This window comes from Lissotriton vulgaris, chromosome 5 (assembly GCF_964263255.1).
Source record: "Lissotriton vulgaris chromosome 5, aLisVul1.2, whole genome shotgun sequence".
NCBI lineage: Eukaryota > Metazoa > Chordata > Amphibia > Caudata > Salamandridae > Lissotriton > Lissotriton vulgaris.
This window is the reverse complement of record NC_141693.1, coordinates 1,179,128,363-1,179,150,336: the sequence shown is the minus strand read 5'-3', so window position 1 is coordinate 1,179,150,336 and position 21,974 is coordinate 1,179,128,363. Positions and strand designations below refer to the sequence as shown.

Sequence of the window (21,974 nt, the reverse complement as noted above, 5' to 3'; positions counted from 1 at the left end):
TGATGGACATTTCCTTGGTGAGCTTTCAGAATGCCTGCTAGCAAATGTGTTTGGAAATAGCAAAATAAAGTGCAGCATTGGGCACCATTGTTTTGACAAAATGCTCCTGTTGGAGAACACCTCCAGTCCCCGCCTTGTTGGAAGAGTAACTTAAATTTTCACTCTGGGTATTCTGATGGCTATTTCTGTACTATCACTTTCACAGTTCACCAAACTCTGCTGTGCTGCCACCACTGCAGTGCTTTCTATAGGCCTGACTAGTTAACTCCACTCCGTTCACGTGAGTTTTCGACACTCCGTGGAGCACGTGAAGTTCCGAAAAACTCTGCTCCGCAGAGCGGAGTTTTTTACTCGCTTGAGCTCACTAATGTCAACTTCTACTGGCGGAGAAATCCCTTCCCCAATACCTCCTCCAATTTTTAGGGTTGTTCCTGTTCTCCTCCGGCCATAAAAAGGGATTTCGTCTTGCCATTGCCAGAAGCATGAATGTATGCACATTAGTAACATAGTAGATCTCTGAAAGTTCCCAGAGTAGTGTGAGGATGACTTACCAGCAAGTGATCCTCTGTGGCTGTAAAGCTTCTCCGCCTGCATGTCACTGGCACCTGGAACGAAAGAAAAGGGAAAAAGACAAGTGTGATCAAAACTCAAAACAACAGACATCATAGCTGCCAAGGTTTTAGATTGCTATGTGTGACAATTTCATAATTTCTGTGTAATTATGAGTGACATTTTAAAGACTATGAATGACACTTTCTCGCGCGCTGAATCAAGCCATGAAGACGAGGGAAACAAATAAATATCTGAAAAAACACCCATTTGAACAAAAATTATGGTCTTTAGAATCATGTGTTCAAACACATATAGTTAAACTAAATGGGAGCGGTGCAGCAGGTTTGCCGGCCGGCTTAAGGCGAGTTGCACAGTGGCTCTAACAAGCAGACACACCGACCCAAAACGAGGTGTGGGCTTATACAGCAGCTGAAAAAACTGAGCAGAGCAGACAGGGACCGCGGGACTACAGTGCACACTTCTAAGCAGTACAGGGGCAGGCAGCTCAGTTAGACAGCGCTCCACAAATTTTATTTATTATGGCAGCCATTAGCAACTACTATTATATCAGACTCGGGCACTGTTACTTTTTCCGAGGGTGGCGGGCCGGCATCGCTGCAATTGGCCCTCTGGCCGCTGTGAGAAGTTGGTCTGGCATATGCTGTCCACTATTCTAGTGGGCACCTTGCACCAGTCCAAACGATCCTTATTGATGGTAGGTTAAAGACAACCTTTATAGAAAGCTATCCTAGTGGTAGCTGTGGAGAGCAGCCTTCAGGCTAAGTCTTGGAGGAATGTAAAGCAGCTTGTTTTACCAGTCTATAATCTCGTGAATGACCAAATGAAAGGAGAACCACACCATATATATATAATATATGTATTTATTCTGAACACATCCCTCTAGTCTCTTTATCAGGCTACAGGCAAAAGTACATTCAGTAAACGTAATTAGCACACAGTTAATTAGCACAATATACGTTGAGCCCTAGGGGCGTACCAAACCATATATTAAGAAAGTGGTATAAGGAGGGAGGAGCCAAGCCTGCAACCATGATGGCCGCCTGACTCCTCGGCTCCGCTGACCCGCCCGCTTTCTGCCCGAATCGCTGCAGATCCTGACGTCCATCCTGTCTGAAAGTCGGCGCTTCGGACTCGGGCTGGGCTCCCGACTCGGATGATGTACTCCCCGCTGTGCAGCTTGCGGTGGACCCGGAGATACGCCCTTGTCTCGCTACACCGCGGCGTGTGAGGGACCGGGTCTTTGTTCTCGAAGGCGACTGCCCCAGGACTCGGCAACAGCGGACGCTTGCAGTGGGAGGGACCGGCGGCTGGCGAGTTACTGTTGCAGCAATTGATACAGTTTACCGCCCGGCCCTGCACATTTCCACGCTTGCTTCCAGGGACTGCGGCAGGAGATACATTGTGTCCCTCACCCGACTTGAGACCGGCACTGGGAGCTTCCCCATTCCTCAGCGCTACGGTGGACGCCATTTCACCCGGCGCCCTGCACCTCGGCTTGCTGTCTTCGGAGTGTTGCACGGGGCACTCTTCGAAATGTATGCTGCTTTGTAGCTAGGTCCGGGCAGCTGGAGACAGATTTGCGGTAGTTGCTCCGTGGCGATTGTGCCTATTGGTAACACTACTGGCTTTGTTTTCGAGATGGGCTCTGGCGGACATTACCGAGGACGACAACATGGCGACGCCCTCTGGGCGCATAACTCTGTTGCTGAGGAACCCTTTGTTATTGCTGCTGTTCTGAACGCCCTGCGCGACCTGCGATCCTTTATGCAGGCGAACGCCCGGGACCTGGAGGACCGACTGGATGCTGTGGTGCCTGGTGAGCCCCCGGATTGCTGTATTGCTCGTCATTCTCTGCCCGCCTTGCTACACCCTGCGATCGGCGGTGGTGACCAGTGTATCCTGTCGTGTGTGGAAGCACGGAAAACTCCGGACGAGACGGCTGCCGGGTCACCGATTCAGGATGCGCTGGGAAGTGCGGCGCTAGACCCTGTCCATCGGCTGGAGAGTTCTTGCTGGCCGCCCTGCTTTGTGCCTACCTCGTGGTCCCCCGGTGGGCCCCCCTGCTCTATCATGGGATTGCTGCTATGGCCCTGATCAGTCGGCCTTCAGGTACTGCTGCTGGGTTTCCACCTTTACTGGGTAGCTATTGACTGTTTGGCACTACGTGGGACAGACCTCTGCGAAGGGTTTTTGGCTCGGTTGTGGTTTTTACATCTGCGACTCCCGTCTAAGATGGCCGCTGCTCGCCTGGACCTCATTGTCTGGCTGGATCGACGGGGACAAGGCTGATACTGTCTTCACGTTTCTAATGTGGTCGGATGCTGACATTGTCGAAGGATAACCAGAACTGCTGGGGTGGTATATGTTATTACGGTGTCGGGTCGGGATCCGAGGAGGGATGGCCGAGGGTGAATACGTTGATTGTTTGTTCATTTTACATGGGCCCTCCTCCGGCCTTCTGTGACTTCTTTTCTCTCTTTTCTCTTCTTCTGCATTTCGGGTACTCTTTTTTGGGCGACAGACACACTGCTAGGGGGGGGGGTAGGCCGTAGCCTCTGCATGCGTGTTGGGTGGGGCAGGTATTCCTTTGTTCGTTTTCGTTTCTATGGGCCTTAGTTTTATTTCTTCTACTTCTACTCTTTTCTCTCCTCCTTTTTCTCGGGGTCATTGGGTGGATCGCTGTGATGTGGGTGGTAGCTGCCGACCGTAGTAATGTTTGCTTAAAATTTCTCCTGCCCTAGTCTTCTGCGGTCAATTGCTTAGCTGATATTGTTTGCTTGATGCCGATGCTGACACTTGCCCACTTATGTCCTGGATGGTCTATTTTGCCTCCGATCCTTTCCTGCTTCTTTTATGGACATACTAAAAACTTTAAAATTAAACCTTCACTTCTCCTACTTCCCGGTGGCGCATATGTTTCCAGTGTAACTCAGTTTCATCTTGCTTTGCGTTCATATTCTGCCGGGTCGCCCCATAGCTTGCTACTGTGCTTCAAATGCTGCCGAGGCCAGCCGGATGGTTGTAGGCCCGTATTTGTTTGATTCTACTGTGCAATAAAGGTTTTCAAAAAATTAAAAAAAAAAAAAAAGAAAGTGGTATAAGAACCACGACTAACATAGATACAAGGCCTAGAGCCTTCAGAACCGCTGGAGCCACCAGGGACCACCCAAGGTAGTGACACAGGGGACCCACGGGGATGCGTGCAGTGTCTAAACACAGCCGTGAATCACCATTAGCTACTAAGGGGAAAGTCGCGGTTGGAATTTTAAAGGAAAAGGACACTTAGAAGAGGACTTGGAGCAAACCCCTTTAGTACTAGGAGGTTCTAGAGTCAACACCCACGGGAGCACCGTAGTACTCGAGTTACCTCACCCAGGGAAGTCGGTGCATAGGTGTCTTTTGATGTCGGGTTTCGTCGTTGATTTCAATGGCGAGTTGCTGCAAAAGTGCTGCTGGCAACCAAGTGGAAAGTGTCCGGAGTGATCCAAGCCTGGATCGAAGATGTGAAGAACCTGAAAGTAGAGGGGACAGAGTCTGGGTCACTAGCCAGTGACCAGGAAGGCAATGAGCCGATGCCCACTGATGTCGGGTGCTTGCTGGTGAAGAAGGTGAAGATTGATTCTTCACCCACGAGGACCAGGAGGGGCGTCGATGACAACCAGGCACTGGATTCGAGCTGTCCCACGAAGGATGTCGAGTGCTGCAGTGTTGGTTTCCGGATTAGACCCAACAAGCCTTGGCAACAGCAACCCATGCAGAAAGCAGAGATTGGCTTCGATGCAGACCAGCAAGGCCTGAGAGACTCACCCTTTGAAGGGGAGTCAGGGCACATCTGGAGCAACCGGGGAAGCCCAAAGTAAAGAAGAGTTATCTTCATGGGGACCCACCAGTCGACGGACCAGGGATCACGAAGGGGCCTCGAGCAGAAATGCTAGAAAGGGGCTCACGGAACACTCTTGGAGTGTAGGTCCACAATCTTCGGTGCAGATGGTGCTCGGGGCTTGGACTACAAGTAGCCCAATGCACAACTTCGGGAAAGCTCGGGAAGTTGATGCACTAGCAAATGTGCACAGTGTCTAGGAGTTCCGGTCCCACGTCACTCGTGAGTGCAAATAACAGGAACGAGTGGGGAGGGATCAATTTCCAAATTAAGTACAGGGACTATAAATTCGCCCTACAGTAAGAACGTAATTCTCAGTCTTAATTTATCACTTTTTTCATATAATGAACACATGCCATCAAGTCATGATGATCCCCTATTTTATTTTTGGCAATCTGAACTTCAAAAATGTTATTCTCTTTTTTTATGCAATATAAATAATCATACAAAATACACGTATATTCACATCATTGTTACAAAAATTAACAATAATCCTACAAACATGATTCTAAAATAGACTTGTAAAAATTGTTTTCCAATTTTCACCCAAATAATTACACATAATCAAGGAAGTGTCCAAATATGGAGACAGATGGTACACTAAAGAGGAAGTCGGGTATTCACACAATCAGTTCACTAATTCTGAACCAACAATTTTTAAAGATTGTGTATAACCAAGCAATTAATTCCGGTATATTATATCACATAGACAGACTCCTCTTTTTACAATGGTATGTCGCTGGGGGTCTCGCGAGGGCTGCAGGTCTAAGCTTTGCTGGGATCTCGTGTCGGCCTCTGAGAAGTCTAGAAGTTCATGTTCTGAGTAAGCATGGGCGAATTTTGCGAATTCGCGATCCGCGAATTTGCAGATTTGCGAATTCGCAATCCGCAAAATTCGCGAATTTGTGCAAATTTGCGGAATTTTTTATTTTTGCGTGTTCGCGGGGCACTTTGCGTGTTCGCTGGGCGCTTTGCGTGTTCGGAGGTTTTTTTTTTTGCCTGGTTAATCACTGCCACCCTCTTGTTTTTTATGCCCTTCTGCCCTCTGTACCACTTGTTTCTGTGCCCTTCTGCCCTCTGCCCCACTCATTTTTTATCCCCTTCTGCCCTCTGTCCCACTTTTGTGCCCTTCTACCCTCAGCCCCACTTAGAATGGTGCCGGCAAGCTGCCAGCGCCATTCTAAAATAGCTACAAAGAGCTTCACCAGGAAGCTCTAATAGATAAAGTAAAGCAGGTGCTCGAGTTGAAGGTCAAATTAAGTTACACAATCATTAATCACCCCAAGTTTGTGTAACTGAATTTGACCTTCAACTCGATCACCTGCTTTACTTGATCTATTAGAGCTTCCTGTTGAAGCTGACTTTTGTAACTATTTTAGAATGGCTCTGGCAGCTTGCCGGCGCCATTCTAAAAGAGTTACAAAAGTCAGCTTGAACTTTTGACCCAATCCGTTCCGCTCGCAGATTTTGCGGGAAATTCGCGAATCTCGCGGATTGCGAATTTACTGAAAATCCACAAAATCCGCGAATGGAACGGATTTTCCGCCCATGCTTAGTTCTGAGTCGCAAATACTTCGGGGTCCGGTGAAAGCCTCGGAAATGCAGACCAGCAAGATGCTTCTTTGGTGCCTGCTTGAGCAGGGCAGTCACTCCTTGACCCCAAGGGAGATTCTACCATTTTCTAGTCATTGTAGAATGTCGAAGTTCCAGGATATATGTATCAGAGTTTCGTCCATGTATAATCTAAAGTCCTAAGGACTGAGGTCCCTTACTTACACTGAAGAAAGGGGTTGGACATACTCTGGGGACCCACCTATGGGAGGATCTAGGGAGGGGAGTGGCTACACCCCTTTCCCTTTGTCCGGTTTTGTGCCAGAGCAGGGTCTGAGTGCCCCTGCAACCAGTTAGACCTGGGGTATGCACAGGGACACCAAGTGTGCCCCCAGCACTGTCTGAAAAGTATTCTCAGAATGCACCCACCCAGCCCCAATACACTAAAGCCTGTCTGGGAGGTGGTTACACCTCCCTGTGACAGGAAACCTATTGTCCAAGCCTCCCCTGCCAGAGGTTATAATGCACTTAAGAGTATATGGTCTGGCGGCATCACAGAACAGCCTCAGAGAATAGGCTCCAAAAGCTGCAGAGGGGTCTTGCTCATGCATGGGCACCCTCTCACACAAAACCAAGCACTCTGCCTTAAGGATTGATAAGGCCTGCCTTAGGAGTGACTTATAGGTTTATATGAGTCAGTGATTAAAGGTAGATATAGGTAACCTATATCTCAGTAAGGGGTGTATGCACCACTTTAGCTAGGCTGCAGGAGCAGACCTGTGGTGCCATTTTGGAAGGCTTCCCAGGGGTGGCTTAATACATGCCTCAGCCCCTGGGGTACCTATGCCATTAGTACCTAAGGTACCATATACTAGGGACTCACAAGGGTAACCTAGTAACCAATCTGGAGTGTACCTAATGTACATGCGATCATTTTAGAGAGGAAGCAGCTAGGCTGGGGTCCTGGTTAGCAGGGCCCCAGCCAGACTAAAGTCGAGAAACTGTGAAACACCAGCAAAAGGTGAAAGTAACCATAGTAAGCAGATCCTACTCTCCTACACAACCCCCCCCCGCCCCCAAATGCAGGGGCATTAAACTAACCTTGACCAGTTGAGTCTTCATGTTCTAAGTGGAAATACGTGGAGAGTCAATCTGCATTGGCATGGTTACTCCCAGGTCTGTGTTCCACTGTATAGTCCATCCCCTGTAGGGAAATGGACCACCTCAAAAGTTTGGGGTTTTCACCCTTCATCTGTTTTAGCCATAAGAGGGGGCTTATAGTCAGTCTGGACAGTGAAGTGAGTGCTAAACAAGTTTGGCCTCAGCTTCTTTAGAGCCCAAACCACAGCAAAGGCCTCCCTCTCAATAGCTGACCAACGTTTCTCTCTAGGGGCCAGCCTTCTGCTAATAAAAGCTACTGGCTGGTCCTGACCTTCATCATTCAATTGTGATAGCACAGCCCCTACCCCCAACTCAGATGCATCTGTTTGGACAATGAATTATTTGGAGTAGTTAGGACTTTGCAGAATTGGTGCAGTGCATATGGCCTGCTTCAGGTCATCAAATGCCTTTTGACAGCTAACTGTCCACTGAAGTTTCTTGGGCATTCTTTTAGAAGTTAAGTCATTCAGAGGTGTCACAATGGAACCATACCCCGTAACAAATCTCCCGTAGTACCCAGTCAGGCCCAAGAAAGCTCTGACCTGAGCCTGGGTAGTTGGAGCAACCCATTCCATTATGGTCTGGATTTTGCTCTGTAATGTTTGAACCTGGCCTCCACCTACAAGGTGGCCCAGGTACACAACTTGACTCTGCCTTATCTGGCACTTAGTAGCCTTGATAGTTAGGCCTGGCTTCTGCAGGCCCTCCAAAACATTTCTCAGGTAGACCAGGTGATCCTCACAGGTGGAGCTAAAGGCAGCAATACCATCTAGATATGCTGCACAGTAGTCTTCCAGGCCTGTTAGGACTTTGTTCACCATCCTTTGAAAAGTGGCAGGTGCATTCTTCAGACCAAAGGGCATTGCCACAAATTGATAGTACCCACTAGGGGTTGAAAATGCTGTCTTTGGCTTTGCATCATCAGCTAATCTTATCTGCCAGTAGCCGGCTGTAAGATCAAATGTGCTCAGAAACTTGGCTGAGGCCAAAGTATCTATAAGCTCATCTGCTCTTGGGATTGAATGTATTGTAGAAAAGAGGGGTCCCCAACAAACAAGGAGTAGGTAAGAGATGGGGAAAGTCAAAAATATTTTTAAACAATTTAAACAGAAAGTAATCAATCCAAGATGTAGTTGAAATGCAGTGTTTTATTCACCATGCATTCTTTTCATCATAGTTGAAGTTATTCAATAAAGAGCAAAATATACACGTAATTGTAAATTGATTCATGTGCCCAAATAGAGAAAGGGAGGAAAGGGGAGGGAGGTAAAGTTTACAAGAAAGATGTGACTCACTTTTCATTCATTAGAAACAGAAAAACTATACATTAAAGATTCTGGTATGAATTCAAAAGATCCCTATCCAATCAGGGTCTTATGCAGTAACAGAAAAAACTGGGAATTTTTTCAAAAAAGGTTCAAGCTCCTATGAAGCCGTACAAATCGCGCCGGTGATAGGAGTTGATGAAGGGTAGATGAACAGTCTACGTTTCGACCCAATTGATCGTAGGGTGATTGAACCTTACAGTGCGGGTCTTCTTCAGGACAAGCGGGGGTGGGGGTTGGGCAAACCTCCTAGAGTTGAACAGAAAATGAGGATCAGAAATTAATCATCACAGGGCAATTAATCCCTATCTGGACCGTAGCGGAGGGTACCGCCCGGGAACATAGTTAAAAAGAAAATACACTGAGGGCTACACATGAGGACAAATGTATCTATAAGGACTTTACCTGCTGAAAAATGCAGGTCAGGGGGTGATCAGATTGCTACTCATTAATATCCCAGTGAAATAGAGATAATGGGCATCCCAGGCGGAGCTGCTAGTTGGAGAGGTCAATCTGTGTCAGGAATGAAAATTGTTTAATTTTAGAGCGTCCCGAAAACACGGGTACCTCTTTGACATTGATGGTATTTATAAAGGCTCAATAATCCTACCTTGTGGGTAAGATTAACTGTAATGTACTAGGCTCTGGAGATGCCTCTAGGGTCAAACAGGACGGCTGAGCGAGTGTCAAAAATCCGTTTCTGAAGGAGAGACACGGGGACAGTTTTTAGAAGAATTTCAGGTTAGATGGGAACACACGTCTCTCAATAAACGAGTTCGATATGACAAAAGAGCTTACCCATGATTATCTGTATTGCCTCATTAATTAATAATTGGATGGAGGGCTGCCGGGCTCGTGTCAGAAATATGTATCTGCAGGGAAGATACGGTAGATAGTTTATAATGAATTATCTAAGGATAAGCATGTCGCTGAATAAGTAGCATTGGGCGTATAGATGAACTTACCCAGAGTCATCAAAGTTGACTCGTCAATGGTTTCTCAGGAGGCAGGCGTCTCCAGAGTCCGGGGGAATGCCTGGGGTGAAGTCACGCTGAAAAAACTTTCAGTCCGTGTCTGGGGAAAAAAAGGAGGGGGCCGTAGTGACTTTAAGTAAAGCGTCCTAAGGAACGGACGGTTACCGATTTAATGTGAAGGGAAACGGCTTACCCGTTAGCGCAGGGCTGCTCTGTGCTTGCCGGGGCGTCTCGTGGTGAAAGAGCGTCTCCCGTAACCAGGAAGTGTCCTGGAAGGGGGCGTGGTGAGCCTTAAATACGCGGCTCTTAGAGATTGAGAAAGGACTCCGACCGGGTAACCAGGCAACAGACCTGGTAAACAGATATGCGTGTTGTTTGTCTAGATTTACAAAAGGCGGAGCATCTCGGCCGATTGTCACGGAGAGGAAAAAATACCACATGAAATGATAATGACAAATTTAGAAAGCCTAGAAGAATGCTAAAACATTGGCATACATTTAAAAGACACGGATTAGAGTCAGTAATCAGATAGGTATCAGCAGGAACCTGCTCACACAGCGGTTTAACTGCTTAAAGATTACACCCAAATACAGCATTATACACTATGCAGATTAACGTGGGCAGTATGACAAAAAAGGGTGATCGGCATGAACCTGCCAACATGGCGGTTAAATGCACCACACCGGCACAATCATATGCTGGTTGTGTGAAGTGATGTTTGGAAAACAGGTTGGGAGTTACAAATTAGCAAGTTGGACAAATGTATTCTCTGACTCATTCAGGCCATTTTTTACAGAGTCGAAGGAATTGATCCATTTCAGTTCCCTTACATTCAGGATAGGGATTAGGCTCCCACCCCTAGGGCCCAGTGTGACCTGTTCCAAAATGACCCATCTCAGACTGTCAGGTGCGTGATTTTTTTCGATACAATGTTCTACCATTGGGGCGCCAGGTACCTTGCATTTAATTCTACTACAGTGTTGTAGGAATCTGACCTTTGCACGTTGCTGTGTTTGTCCAATGTAAGGTAGATCACATGGGCATATGATGCAGTATATCACATTAGTGGTATTGCAGTTGGTATGAGATTTAAGGATGACTTTTACTTGTTTGTGAACAAACTCTCTAGTCTGTATGGTTGCAGGGCAGGCTTTGCAGGAGCCACATCTGTAATGTTCCACAATAGGTGGGAGATTCCACATTGAAGTAATAGTGGGTTCTTTAGTGGTTTCAAGAAGTGAACAAACCACATGGTCCCGTATATTTTTGGCCTTTTTAAAGGAGTGCAGTGGTAGGTCTTTGCTGTCCAGGTCTTCGGAGATCAGGTTCCAATGTTTATTAATGACTTTCTTTATAGAATTGCTCTGGGTGGAAAAAGTCGTTACACAAATCAGGCGTTCTTCCATTCTCCTTCTTTGTTCATTAGGTTGTAACAGGATGTCTCGATGGTTAAACCATGCTCTTTTTCTGGCTTTTGTGGTTAGGCGTTTGGGGTAACCGCGTTCCATCAGGCGTACTTTGAGGATTTCCGACTGTTCCATGTAGTCCTCTTTTTTACTACAATTCCGGCGTATTCGGAGGAATTGCCCGAAAGGTAGATTGTCCCTCAGACCTCGTGGATGATGGCTGGAGTATTGGAGTAACGAATTCCTCTCGGTCGGCTTCCTGAATAGGGTAGTGTGTAATGTACCTTCCTCAGCAATGATGGAAATGTCCAAGAAAATGACAGCTGTTTTGTCATATTGGATGGTGAATTGGATATCGTGCGATCTTCTATTCAACCAAACAAAAAAGTCTTGAATTTCCTTCTCAGTGCCGGTCCAAATCAGAAGGATGTCATCTATGTATCTCATCCACGTACGTATGTTAGATCTGAATGGATTGACGTCATTGAGTACAAATGTTTCTTCATATGTTGACATAAAGATTATAGCTAGGTCCGGTGCAAATGCTGCCCCCATAGCCACCCCTTTGGTTTGGAGGTAGAAGAGATTTTGAAACATGACATTTTTTTTCATCATTGCGATTCTGAGGAGTGAGATGATAAAAGCAGTAGGGACCCGAGTAGGGGCCTCTCTTTTGTTCAGTGCCAGTGTAGGCACAACTAATGCCTCATCTTGAGGTATGCTGGTATAAAGCGACACAATGTCACAGGTTGCTAGTAGCTCTTGTCTCGAGTCAAAAGGGGATCCGTCCACTAAGTTGATTGTGTGTGTGGTATCCCGGATATAGGTTGCAGTGTCTTCAGCTAAAGGTTTGAGGAAGAAGTCTATGTATTTACATAGGAGTTCCAATATGGAGCCACAGCCGGAGACTATCGGTCTTCCTGGTGGTTGATTCAAATCTTTATGCACCTTTGGCAGAGTGTAAATAGTCGGCAGTCATGGGTCTTTTTGGTTCAAAAATCCGAACTCTTGGTCGGATAAGAAGCCTTGGTCCAAACCCTCTTGGGTGGTTCTTAGTATTTCGGCTGCCAGTTCTTTTGAGGGGTCACCAGGCAGTCTTCTATAGCTGATACCATCACCTAATTGCCTGAGGATTTCATTCTTGTAATTGTCCACGTCCTGTATTACAATGGCACCCCCCTTGTCTGCGGGTTTTACCACCACCGATTTGTTCTCTTTCAGGGATATTAGGGCCAGTTTTTCTGCCTTGCTAATATTGTACTTGATGAATTTCCTCTCATCCAGGATCCTCCTGACATCTCGTGTGACAAGGCTTTCATATGCAAGGATGCGTTGGGTCATGGTGTGGGTTGGGGGGACAAACGTTGATGGGATCCTAAGACCTGTTGTCGATGATGGGCGCTGGATTGGTCTGTCTTTAAAAAAGTATCTGAGTCTAATTTTTCGAAAGAAGCTGGCAAGTTCGACCAATGTGGTGAAGATGTTCGGTAGGGCGGTAGGCACGAATGATAAACCGCGATTGAGTACTCTCATTTCATCCTCTTTCAGAGTATATTTTGAAATGTTGATCACAGGAGATGGGATAGATTTTACCACCTGTAGTTCTTTCTGCGGGTCGATCTCTCCCCGTGTTCTTCTTGGGGGGTGAAGTTCACCTGTTTCGTCCCTCTTCCTCTGCCTGTATCCCATTCCTCTCTCGAGTTCTGTTGTCCTCTTCCTGATCCCCTGTTCCAGTTGTTGCCTCTGCCTCGGGGGGGTCTCCATCCACCCTGTCGTAAAAAAGGAGAATTGGGTTGGTAGGTGGGGCCGTATGCTTCCTGGTATCGGTAGGATCCGCTAGGGCCGGCCTGCTCAGAGTCTTCCCCCGAGCTATAGGACGAATCCGAGAAAGTAGTAAAGCTTCTTCTCCCTCTATAGGCACCTCGACCTCGATTGGTAAATCTACCCTGCGAGTCCTGTCGGTAGTATTCGTCCTGGAGGTAGGGATATGTCTTTTTCTTGTCGTATAATTTCAAGTCTCTGGCAAGTTTCTCCAGTTTTTTCTTTATAGTTGTTGTCTCGAAGTCTTGTATCGTGGAGACAAGTTTGGTGAGGGCTTCCTTCGAGTTGGTTAGGGTTGTGTCAGCTGTTATCTCAGCCTTTAAATCAGAAATTTGTTTCGTTAGGATGGAAATCTGTTCGTTGGCGGTTTCAATGCCTAACACCATCCAGTGTCGCGAACAATTGTTCGCGACAAAGCTGAAACCTTCCCTAAACTTGGGGACGTCGACAAAGATTGCTGGTTCCACTTTCACCTGTAGGCCTACAGGGATAATGTTAGACTGCAGGCATTGTGCAAGAAAATGTCCGTGCAGTTTCGTTCTAATGAGTTTCTTCTCTAGGCGTTCTAGGTTACTAATTTTGTCATTGAGGGTGAAGTCAAGATTGGGTAAATTGGATGATAGAAAATTATTGGTTGGATCTAAAAGAAGTTGTTTGATATAGTCCTCAGTGTAAGATAACATTTCTTTGTCTGCCATTTAACATTGGTTATGAATCCCAAGGGGGCGACGTTAAGTATAACTAGGAAAGGAAAAAACCTCGCAGACGAGTGTCTGCCCGAAGTATATTACAGAACAGGGTTGGACCCAAATAGTCAAAGGGACCTGGGTATATAGGTATTGTAGAAAAGAGGGGTCCCCAACAAACAAGGAGTAGGTAAGAGATGGGGAAAGTCAAAAATATTTTTAAACAATTTAAACAGAAAGTAATCAATCCAAGATGTAGTTGAAATGCAGTGTTTTATTCACCATGCATTCTTTTCATCATAGTTGAAGTTATTCAATAAAGAGCAAAATATACACGTAATTGTAAATTGATTCATGTGCCCAAATAGAGAAAGGGAGGAAAGGGGAGGGAGGTAAAGTTTACAAGAAAGATGTGACTCACTTTTCATTCATTAGAAACAGAAAAACTATACATTAAAGATTCTGGTATGAATTCAAAAGATCCCTATCCAATCAGGGTCTTATGCAGTAACAGAAAAAACTGGGAATTTTTTCAAAAAAGGTTCAAGCTCCTATGAAGCCGTACAAATCGCGCCGGTGATAGGAGTTGATGAAGGGTAGATGAACAGTCTACGTTTCGACCCAATTGATCGTAGGGTGATTGAACCTTACAGTGCGGGTCTTCTTCAGGACAAGCGGGGGTGGGGGTTGGGCAAACCTCCTAGGGTTGAACAGAAAATGAGGATCAGAAATTAATCATCACAGGGCAATTAATCCCTATCTGGACCGTAGCGGAGGGTACCGCCCGGGAACATAGTTAAAAAGAAAATACACTGAGGGCTACACATGAGGACAAATGTATCTATAAGGACTTTACCTGCTGAAAAATGCAGGTCAGGGGGTGATCAGATTGCTACTCATTAATATCCCAGTGAAATAGAGATAATGGGCATCCCAGGCGGAGCTGCTAGTTGGAGAGGTCAATCTGTGTCAGGAATGAAAAATTTTTAATTTTAGAGCGTCCCGAAAACACGGGTACCTCTTTGACATTGATGGTATTTATAAAGGCTCAATAATCCTACCTTGTGGGTAAGATTAACTGTAATGTACTAGGCTCTGGAGATGCCTCTAGGGTCAAACAGGACGGCTGAGCGAGTGTCAAAAATCCGTTTCTGAAGGAGAGACACGGGGACAGTTTTTAGAAGAATTTCAGGTTAGATGGGAACACACGTCTCTCAATAAACGAGTTCGATATGACAAAAGAGCTTACCCATGATTATCTGTATTGCCTCATTAATTAATAATTGGATGGAGGGCTGCCGGGCTCGTGTCAGAAATATGTATCTGCAGGGAAGATATGGTAGATAGTTTATAATTAATTATCTAAGGATAAGCATGTCGCTGAATAAGTAGCGTTGGGCGTATAGATGAACTTACCCAGAGTCATCAAAGTTGACTCGTCAATGGTTTCTCAGGAGGCAGGCGTCTCCAGAGTCCGGGGGAATGCCTGGGGTGAAGTCACGCTGAAAAAACTTTCAGTCCGTGTCTGGGGAAAAAAAGGAGGGGGCCGTAGTGACTTTAAGTAAAGCGTCCTAAGGAACGGACGGTTACCGATTTAATGTGAAGGGAAACGGCTTACCCGTTAGCGCAGGGCTGCTCTGTGCTGGCCGGGGCGTCTCTTGGTGAAAGAGCGTCTCCCGTAACCAGGAAGTGTCCTGGAAGGGGGCGTGGTGAGCCTTAAATACGCGGCTCTTAGAGATTGAGAAAGGACTCCGACCGGGTAACCAGGCAACAGACCTGGTAAACAGATATGCGTGTTGTTTGTCTAGATTTACAAAAGGCGGAGCATCTCAGCCGATTGTCACGGAGAGGAAAAAATACCACATGAAATGATAATGACAAATTTAGAAAGCCTAGAAGAATGCTAAAACATTGGCATACATTTAAAAGACACGGATTAGAGTCAGTAATCAGATAGGTATCAGCAGGAACCTGCTCACACAGCGGTTTAACTGCTTAAAGATTACACCCAAATACAGCATTATACACTATGCAGATTAACGTGGGCAGTATGACAAAAAAGGGTGATCGGCATGAACCTGCCAACATGGCGGTTAAATGCACCACACCGGCACAATCATATGCTGGTTGTGTGAAGTGATGTTTGGAAAACAGGTTGGGAGTTACAAATTAGCAAGTTGGACAAATGTATTCTCTGACTCATTCAGGCCATTTTTTACAGAGTCGAAGGAATTGATCCATTTCAGTTCCCTTACATTCAGGATAGGGATTAGGCTCCCACCCCTAGGGCCCAGTGTGACCTGTTCCAAAATGACCCATCTCAGACTGTCAGGTGCGTGATTTTTTTCGATACAATGTTCTACCATTGGGGCGCCAGGTACCTTGCATTTAATTCTACTACAGTGTTGTAGGAATCTGACCTTTGCACGTTGCTGTGTTGTCCAATGTAAGGTAGATCACATGGGCATATGATGCAGTATATCACATTAGTGGTATTGCAGTTGGTATGAGATTTAAGGATGACTTTCACTTGTTTGTGAACAAACTCTCTAGTCTGTATGGTTGCAGGGCAGGCTTTGCAGGAGCCACATCTGTAATGTCCCACAATAGGTGGGAGATTCCACATTGAAGTAATAGTGGGTTCTTTAGTGGTTTCAAGAAGTGAACAAACCACATGGTCCCGTATATTTTTGGCCTTTTTAAAGGAGTGCAGTGGTAGGTCTTTGCTGTCCAGGTCTTCGGAGATCAGGTTCCAATGTTTATTAATGACTTTCTTTATAGAATTGCTCTGGGTGGAAAAAGTCGTTACACAAATCAGGCGTTCTTCCATTCTCCTTCTTTGTTCATTAGGTTGTAACAGGATGTCTCGATGGTTAAACCATGCTCTTTTTCTGGCTTTTGTGGTTAGGCGTTTGGGGTAACCGCGTTCCATCAGGCGTACTTTGAGGATTTCCGACTGTTCCATGTAGTCCTCTTTTTTACTACAATTCCGGCGTATTCGCAGGAATTGCCCGAAAGGTAGATTGTCCCTCAGACCTCGTGGATGATGGCTGGAGTATTGGAGTAACGAATTCCTCTCGGTCGGCTTCCTGAATAGGGTAGTGTGTAATGTACCTTCCTCAGCAATGATGGAAATGTCCAAGAAATTGACAGCTGTTTGTCATATTGGATGGTGAATTGGATATCGTGCGATCTTCTATTCAACCAAACAAAAAAGTCTTGAATTTCCTTCTCAGTGCCGGTCCAAATCAGAAGGATGTCATCTATGTATCTCATCCACGTACGTATGTTAGATCTGAATGGATTGACGTCATTGAGTACAAATGTTTCTTCATATGTTGACATAAAGATTATAGCTAGGTCCGGTGCAAATGCTGCCCCCATAGCCACCCCTTTGGTTTGGAGGTAGAAGAGATTTTGAAACATGAAATTTTTTTTCATCATTGCGATTCTGAGGAGTGAGATGATAAAAGCAGTAGGGACCCGAGTAGGGGCCTCTCTTTTGTTCAGTGCCAGTGTAGCCACAACTAATGCCTCATCTTGAGGTATGCTGGTATAAAGCGACACAATGTCACAGGTTGCTAGTAGCTCTTGTCTCGAGTCAAAAGGGGATCCGTCCACTAAGTTGATTGTGTGTGTGGTATCCCGGATATAGGTTGCAGTGTCTTCAGCTAAAGGTTTGAGGAAGAAGTCTATGTATTTACATAGGGGTTCCAATATGGAGCCACAGCCGGAGACTATCGGTCTTCCTGGTGGTTGATTCAAATCTTTATGCACCTTTGGCAGAGTGTAAATAGTCGGCAGTCGTGGGTCTTTTTGGTTCAAAAATCCGAACTCTTGGTCGGATAAGAAGCCTTGGTCCAAACCCTCTTGGGTGGTTCTTAGTATTTCGGCTGCCAGTTCTTTTGAGGGGTCACCAGGCAGTCTTCTATAGCTGATACCATCACCTAATTGCCTGAGGATTTCATTCTTGTAATTGTCCACGTCCTGTATTACAATGGCACCCCCCTTGTCTGCGGGTTTTACCACCACCGATTTGTTCTCTTTCAGGGATATTAGGGCCAGTTTTTCTGCCTTGCTAATATTGTACTTGATGAATTTCCTCTCATCCAGGATCCTCCTGACATCTCGTGTGACAAGGCTTTCATATGCAAGGATGCGTTGGGTCATGGTGTGGGTTGGGGGGACAAACGTTGATGGGATCCTAAGACCTGTTGTCGATGATGGGTGCTGGATTGGTCTGTCTTTAAAAAAGTATCTGAGTCTAATTTTTCGAAAGAAGCTGGCAAGTTCGACCAATGTGGTGAAGATGTTCGGTAGGGCGGTAGGCACAAATGATAAACCGCGATTGAGTGCTCTCATTTCATCCTCTTTCAGAGTATATTTTGAAATGTTGATCACAGGAGATGGGATAGATTTTACCACCTGTAGTTCTTTCTGCGGGTCGATCTCTCCCCGTGTTCTTCTTGGGGGGTGAAGTTCACCTGTTTCGTCCCTCTTCCTCTGCCTGTATCCCATTCCTCTCTCGAGTTCTGTTGTCCTCTTCCTGATCCCCTGTTCCAGTTGTTGCCTCTGCCTCGGGGGGGTCTCCATCCACCCTGTCCTAAAAAAGGAGAATTGGGTTGGTAGGTGGGGCCGTATGCTTCCTGGTATCGGTAGGATCCGCTAGGGCCGGCCTGCTCAGAGTCTTCCCCCGAGCTATAGGACGAATCCGAGAAAGTAGTAAAGTTTCTTCTCCCTCTATAGGCACCTCGACCTCGATTGGTAAATCTACCCTGCGAGTCCTGTCGGTAGTATTCGTCCTGGAGGTAGGGATATGTCTTTTTCTTGTCGTATAATTTCAAGTCTCTGGCAAGTTTCTCTAGTTTTTTCTTTATAGTTGTTGTCTCGAAGTCTTGTATCGTGGAGACAAGTTTGGTGAGGGCTTCCTTCGAGTTGGTTAGGGTTGTGTCAGCTGTTATCTCAGCCTTTAAATCAGAAATTTGTTTCGTTAGGATGGAAATCTGTTCGTTGGCGGTTTCAATGCCTAACACCATCCAGTGTCGCGAACAATTGTTCGCGACAAAGCTGAAACCTTCCCTAAACTTGGGGACGTCGACAAAGATTGCTGGTTCCACTTTCACCTGTAGGCCTACAGGGATAATGTTAGACTGCAGGCATTGTGCAAGAAAATGTCCGTGCAGTTTCGTTCTAATGAGTTTCTTCTCTAGGCGTTCTAGGTTACTAATTTTGTCATTGAGGGTGAAGTCAAGATTGGGTAAATTGGATGATAGAAAATTATTGGTTGGATCTAAAAGAAGTTGTTTGATATAGTCCTCAGTGTAAGATAAAATTTCTTTGTCTGCCATTTAACATTGGTTATGAATCCCAAGGGGGCGACGTTAAGTATAACTAGGAAAGGAAAAAACCTCGCAGACGAGTGTCTGCCCGAAGTATATTACAGAACAGGGTTGGACCCAAATAGTCAAAGGGACCTGGGTATATAGGTATTGTAGAAAAGAGGGGTCCCCAACAAACAAGGAGTAGGTAAGAGATGGGGAAAGTCAAAAATATTTTTAAACAATTTAAACAGAAAGTAATCAATCCAAGATGTAGTTGAAATGCAGTGTTTTATTCACCATGCATTCTTTTCATCATAGTTGAAGTTATTCAATAAAGAGCAAAATATACACGTAATTGTAAATTGATTCATGTGCCCAAATAGAGAAAGGGAGGAAAGGGGAGGGAGGTAAAGTTTACAAGAAAGATGTGACTCACTTTTCATTCATTAGAAACAGAAAAACTATACATTAAAGATTCTGGTATGAATTCAAAAGATCCCTATCCAATCAGGGTCTTATGCAGTAACAGAAAAAACTGGGAATTTTTTCAAAAAAGGTTCAAGCTCCTATGAAGCCGTACAAATCGCGCCGGTGATAGGAGTTGATGAAGGGTAGATGAACAGTCTACGTTTCGACCCAATTGATCGTAGGGTGATTGAACCTTACAGTGCGGGTCTTCTTCAGGACAAGCGGGGGTGGGGGTTGGGCAAACCTCCTAGGGTTGAACAGAAAATGAGGATCAGAAATTAATCATCACAGGGCAATTAATCCCTATCTGGACCGTAGCGGAGGGTACCGCCCGGGAACATAGTTAAAAAGAAAATACACTGAGGGCTACACATGAGGACAAATGTATCTATAAGGACTTTACCTGCTGAAAAATGCAGGTCAGGGGGTGATCAGATTGCTACTCATTAATATCCCAGTGAAATAGAGATAATGGGCATCCCAGGCGGAGCTGCTAGTTGGAGAGGTCAATCTGTGTCAGGAATGAACATTTTTTAATTTTAGAGCGTCCCGAAAACACGGGTACCTCTTTGACATTGATGGTATTTATAAAGGCTCAATAATCCTACCTTGTGGGTAAGATTAACTGTAATGTACTAGGCTCTGGAGATGCCTCTAGGGTCAAACAGGACGGCTGAGCGAGTGTCAAAAATCCGTTTCTGATGGAGAGACACGGGGACAGTTTTTAGAAGAATTTCAGGTTAGATGGGAACACACGTCTCTCAATAAACGAGTTCGATATGACAATAGAGCTTACCCATGATTATCTGTATTGCCTCATTAATTAATAATTGGATGGAGGGCTGCCGGGCTCGTGTCAGAAATATGTATCTGCAGGGAAGATACGGTAGATAGTTTATAATTAATTATCTAAGGATAAGCATGTCGCTGAATAAGTAGCGTTGGGCGTATAGATGAACTTACCCAGAGTCATCAAAGTTTACTCGTCAATGGTTTCTCAGGAGGCAGGCGTCTCCAGAGTCCGGGGGAATGCCTGGGGTGAAGTCACGCTGAAAAAACTTTCAATCCGTGTCTGGGGAAAAAAAGGAGGGGGCCGTAGTGACTTTAAGTAAAGCGTCCTAAGGAACGGACGGTTACCGATTTAATGTGAAGGGAAACGGCTTACCCGTTAGCGCAGGGCTGCTCTGTGCTGGCCGGGGCGTCTCGTGGTGAAAGAGCGTCTCCCGTAACCAGGAAGTGTCCTGGAAGGGGGCGTGGTGAGCCTTAAATACGCGGCTCTTAGAGATTGAGAAAGGACTCCGACCGGGTAACCAGGCAACAGACCTGGTAAACAGATATGCGTGTTGTTTGTCTAGATTTACAAAAGGCGGAGCATCTCGGCCGATTGTCACGGAGAGGAAAAAATACCACATGAAATGATAATGACAAATTTAGAAAGCCTAGAAGAATGCTAAAACATTGGCAGACATTTAAAAGACACGGATTAGAGTCAGTAATCAGATAGGTATCAGCAGGAACCTGCTCACACAGCGGTTTAACTGCTTAAAGATTACACCCAAATACAGCATTATACACTATGCAGATTAACGTGGGCAGTATGACAAAAAAGGGTGATCGGCATGAACCTGCCAACATGGCGGTTAAATGCACCACACCGGCACAATCATATGCTGGTTGTGTGAAGTGATGTTTGGAAAACAGGTTGGGAGTTACAAATTAGCAAGTTGGACAAATGTATTCTCTGACTCATTCAGGCCATTTTTTACAGAGTCGAAGGAATTGATCCATTTCAGTTCCCTTACATTCAGGATAGGGATTAGGCTCCCACCCCTAGGGCCCAGTGTGACCTGTTCCAAAATGACCCATCTCAGACTGTCAGGTGCGTGATTTTTTTCGATACAATGTTCTACCATTGGGGCGCCAGGTACCTTGCATTTAATTCTACTACAGTGTTGTAGGAATCTGACCTTTGCACGTTGCTGTGTTTGTCCAATGTAAGGTAGATCACATGGGCATATGATGCAGTATATCACATTAGTGGTATTGCAGTTGGTATGAGATTTAAGGATGACTTTCACTTGTTTGTGAACAAACTCTCTAGTCTGTATGGTTGCAGGGCAGGCTTTGCAGGAGCCACATCTGTAATGTTCCACAATAGGTGGGAGATTCCACATTGAAGTAATAGTGGGTTCTTTAGTGGTTTCAAGAAGTGAACAAACCACATGGTCCCGTATATTTTTGGCCTTTTTAAAGGAGTGCAGTGGTAGGTCTTTGCTGTCCAGGTCTTCGGAGATCAGGTTCCAATGTTTATTAATGACTTTCTTTATAGAATTGCTCTGGGTGGAAAAAGTCGTTACACAAATCAGGCGTTCTTCCATTCTCCTTCTTTGTTCATTAGGTTGTAACAGGATGTCTCGATGGTTAAACCATGCTCTTTTTCTGGCTTTTGTGGTTAGGCGTTTGGGGTAACCGCGTTCCATCAGGCGTACTTTGAGGATTTCCGACTGTTCCATGTAGTCCTCTTTTTTACTACAATTTCGGCGTATTCGCAGGAATTGCCCGAAAGGTAGATTGTCCCTCAGACCTCGTGGATGATGGCTGGAGTATTGGAGTAACGAATTCCTCTCGGTCGGCTTCCTGAATAGGGTAGTGTGTAATGTACCTTCCTCAGCAATGATGGAAATGTCCAAGAAATTGACAGCTGTTTTGTCATATTGGATGGTGAATTGGATATCGTGCGATCTTCTATTCAACCAAACAAAAAAGTCTTGAATTTCCTTCTCAGTGCCGGTCCAAATCAGAAGGATG

At 45.6% G+C, this 21,974-nt stretch overlaps 1 protein-coding gene across 1 annotated transcript in view; it reads right to left on the bottom strand.

The window, feature by feature from the left end:
* Positions 1-21,974, bottom strand: part of LOC147712219 (uncharacterized) — a 97,787-nt gene that overhangs the window by 36,879 nt on the left and 38,934 nt on the right. The window contains exon 3 of the mRNA XM_086919600.1: positions 552-605. Within this exon, the coding sequence (XP_086775726.1) occupies positions 552-605 (54 nt within the window). The remainder of the gene's footprint in view (positions 1-551; positions 606-21,974) is intronic.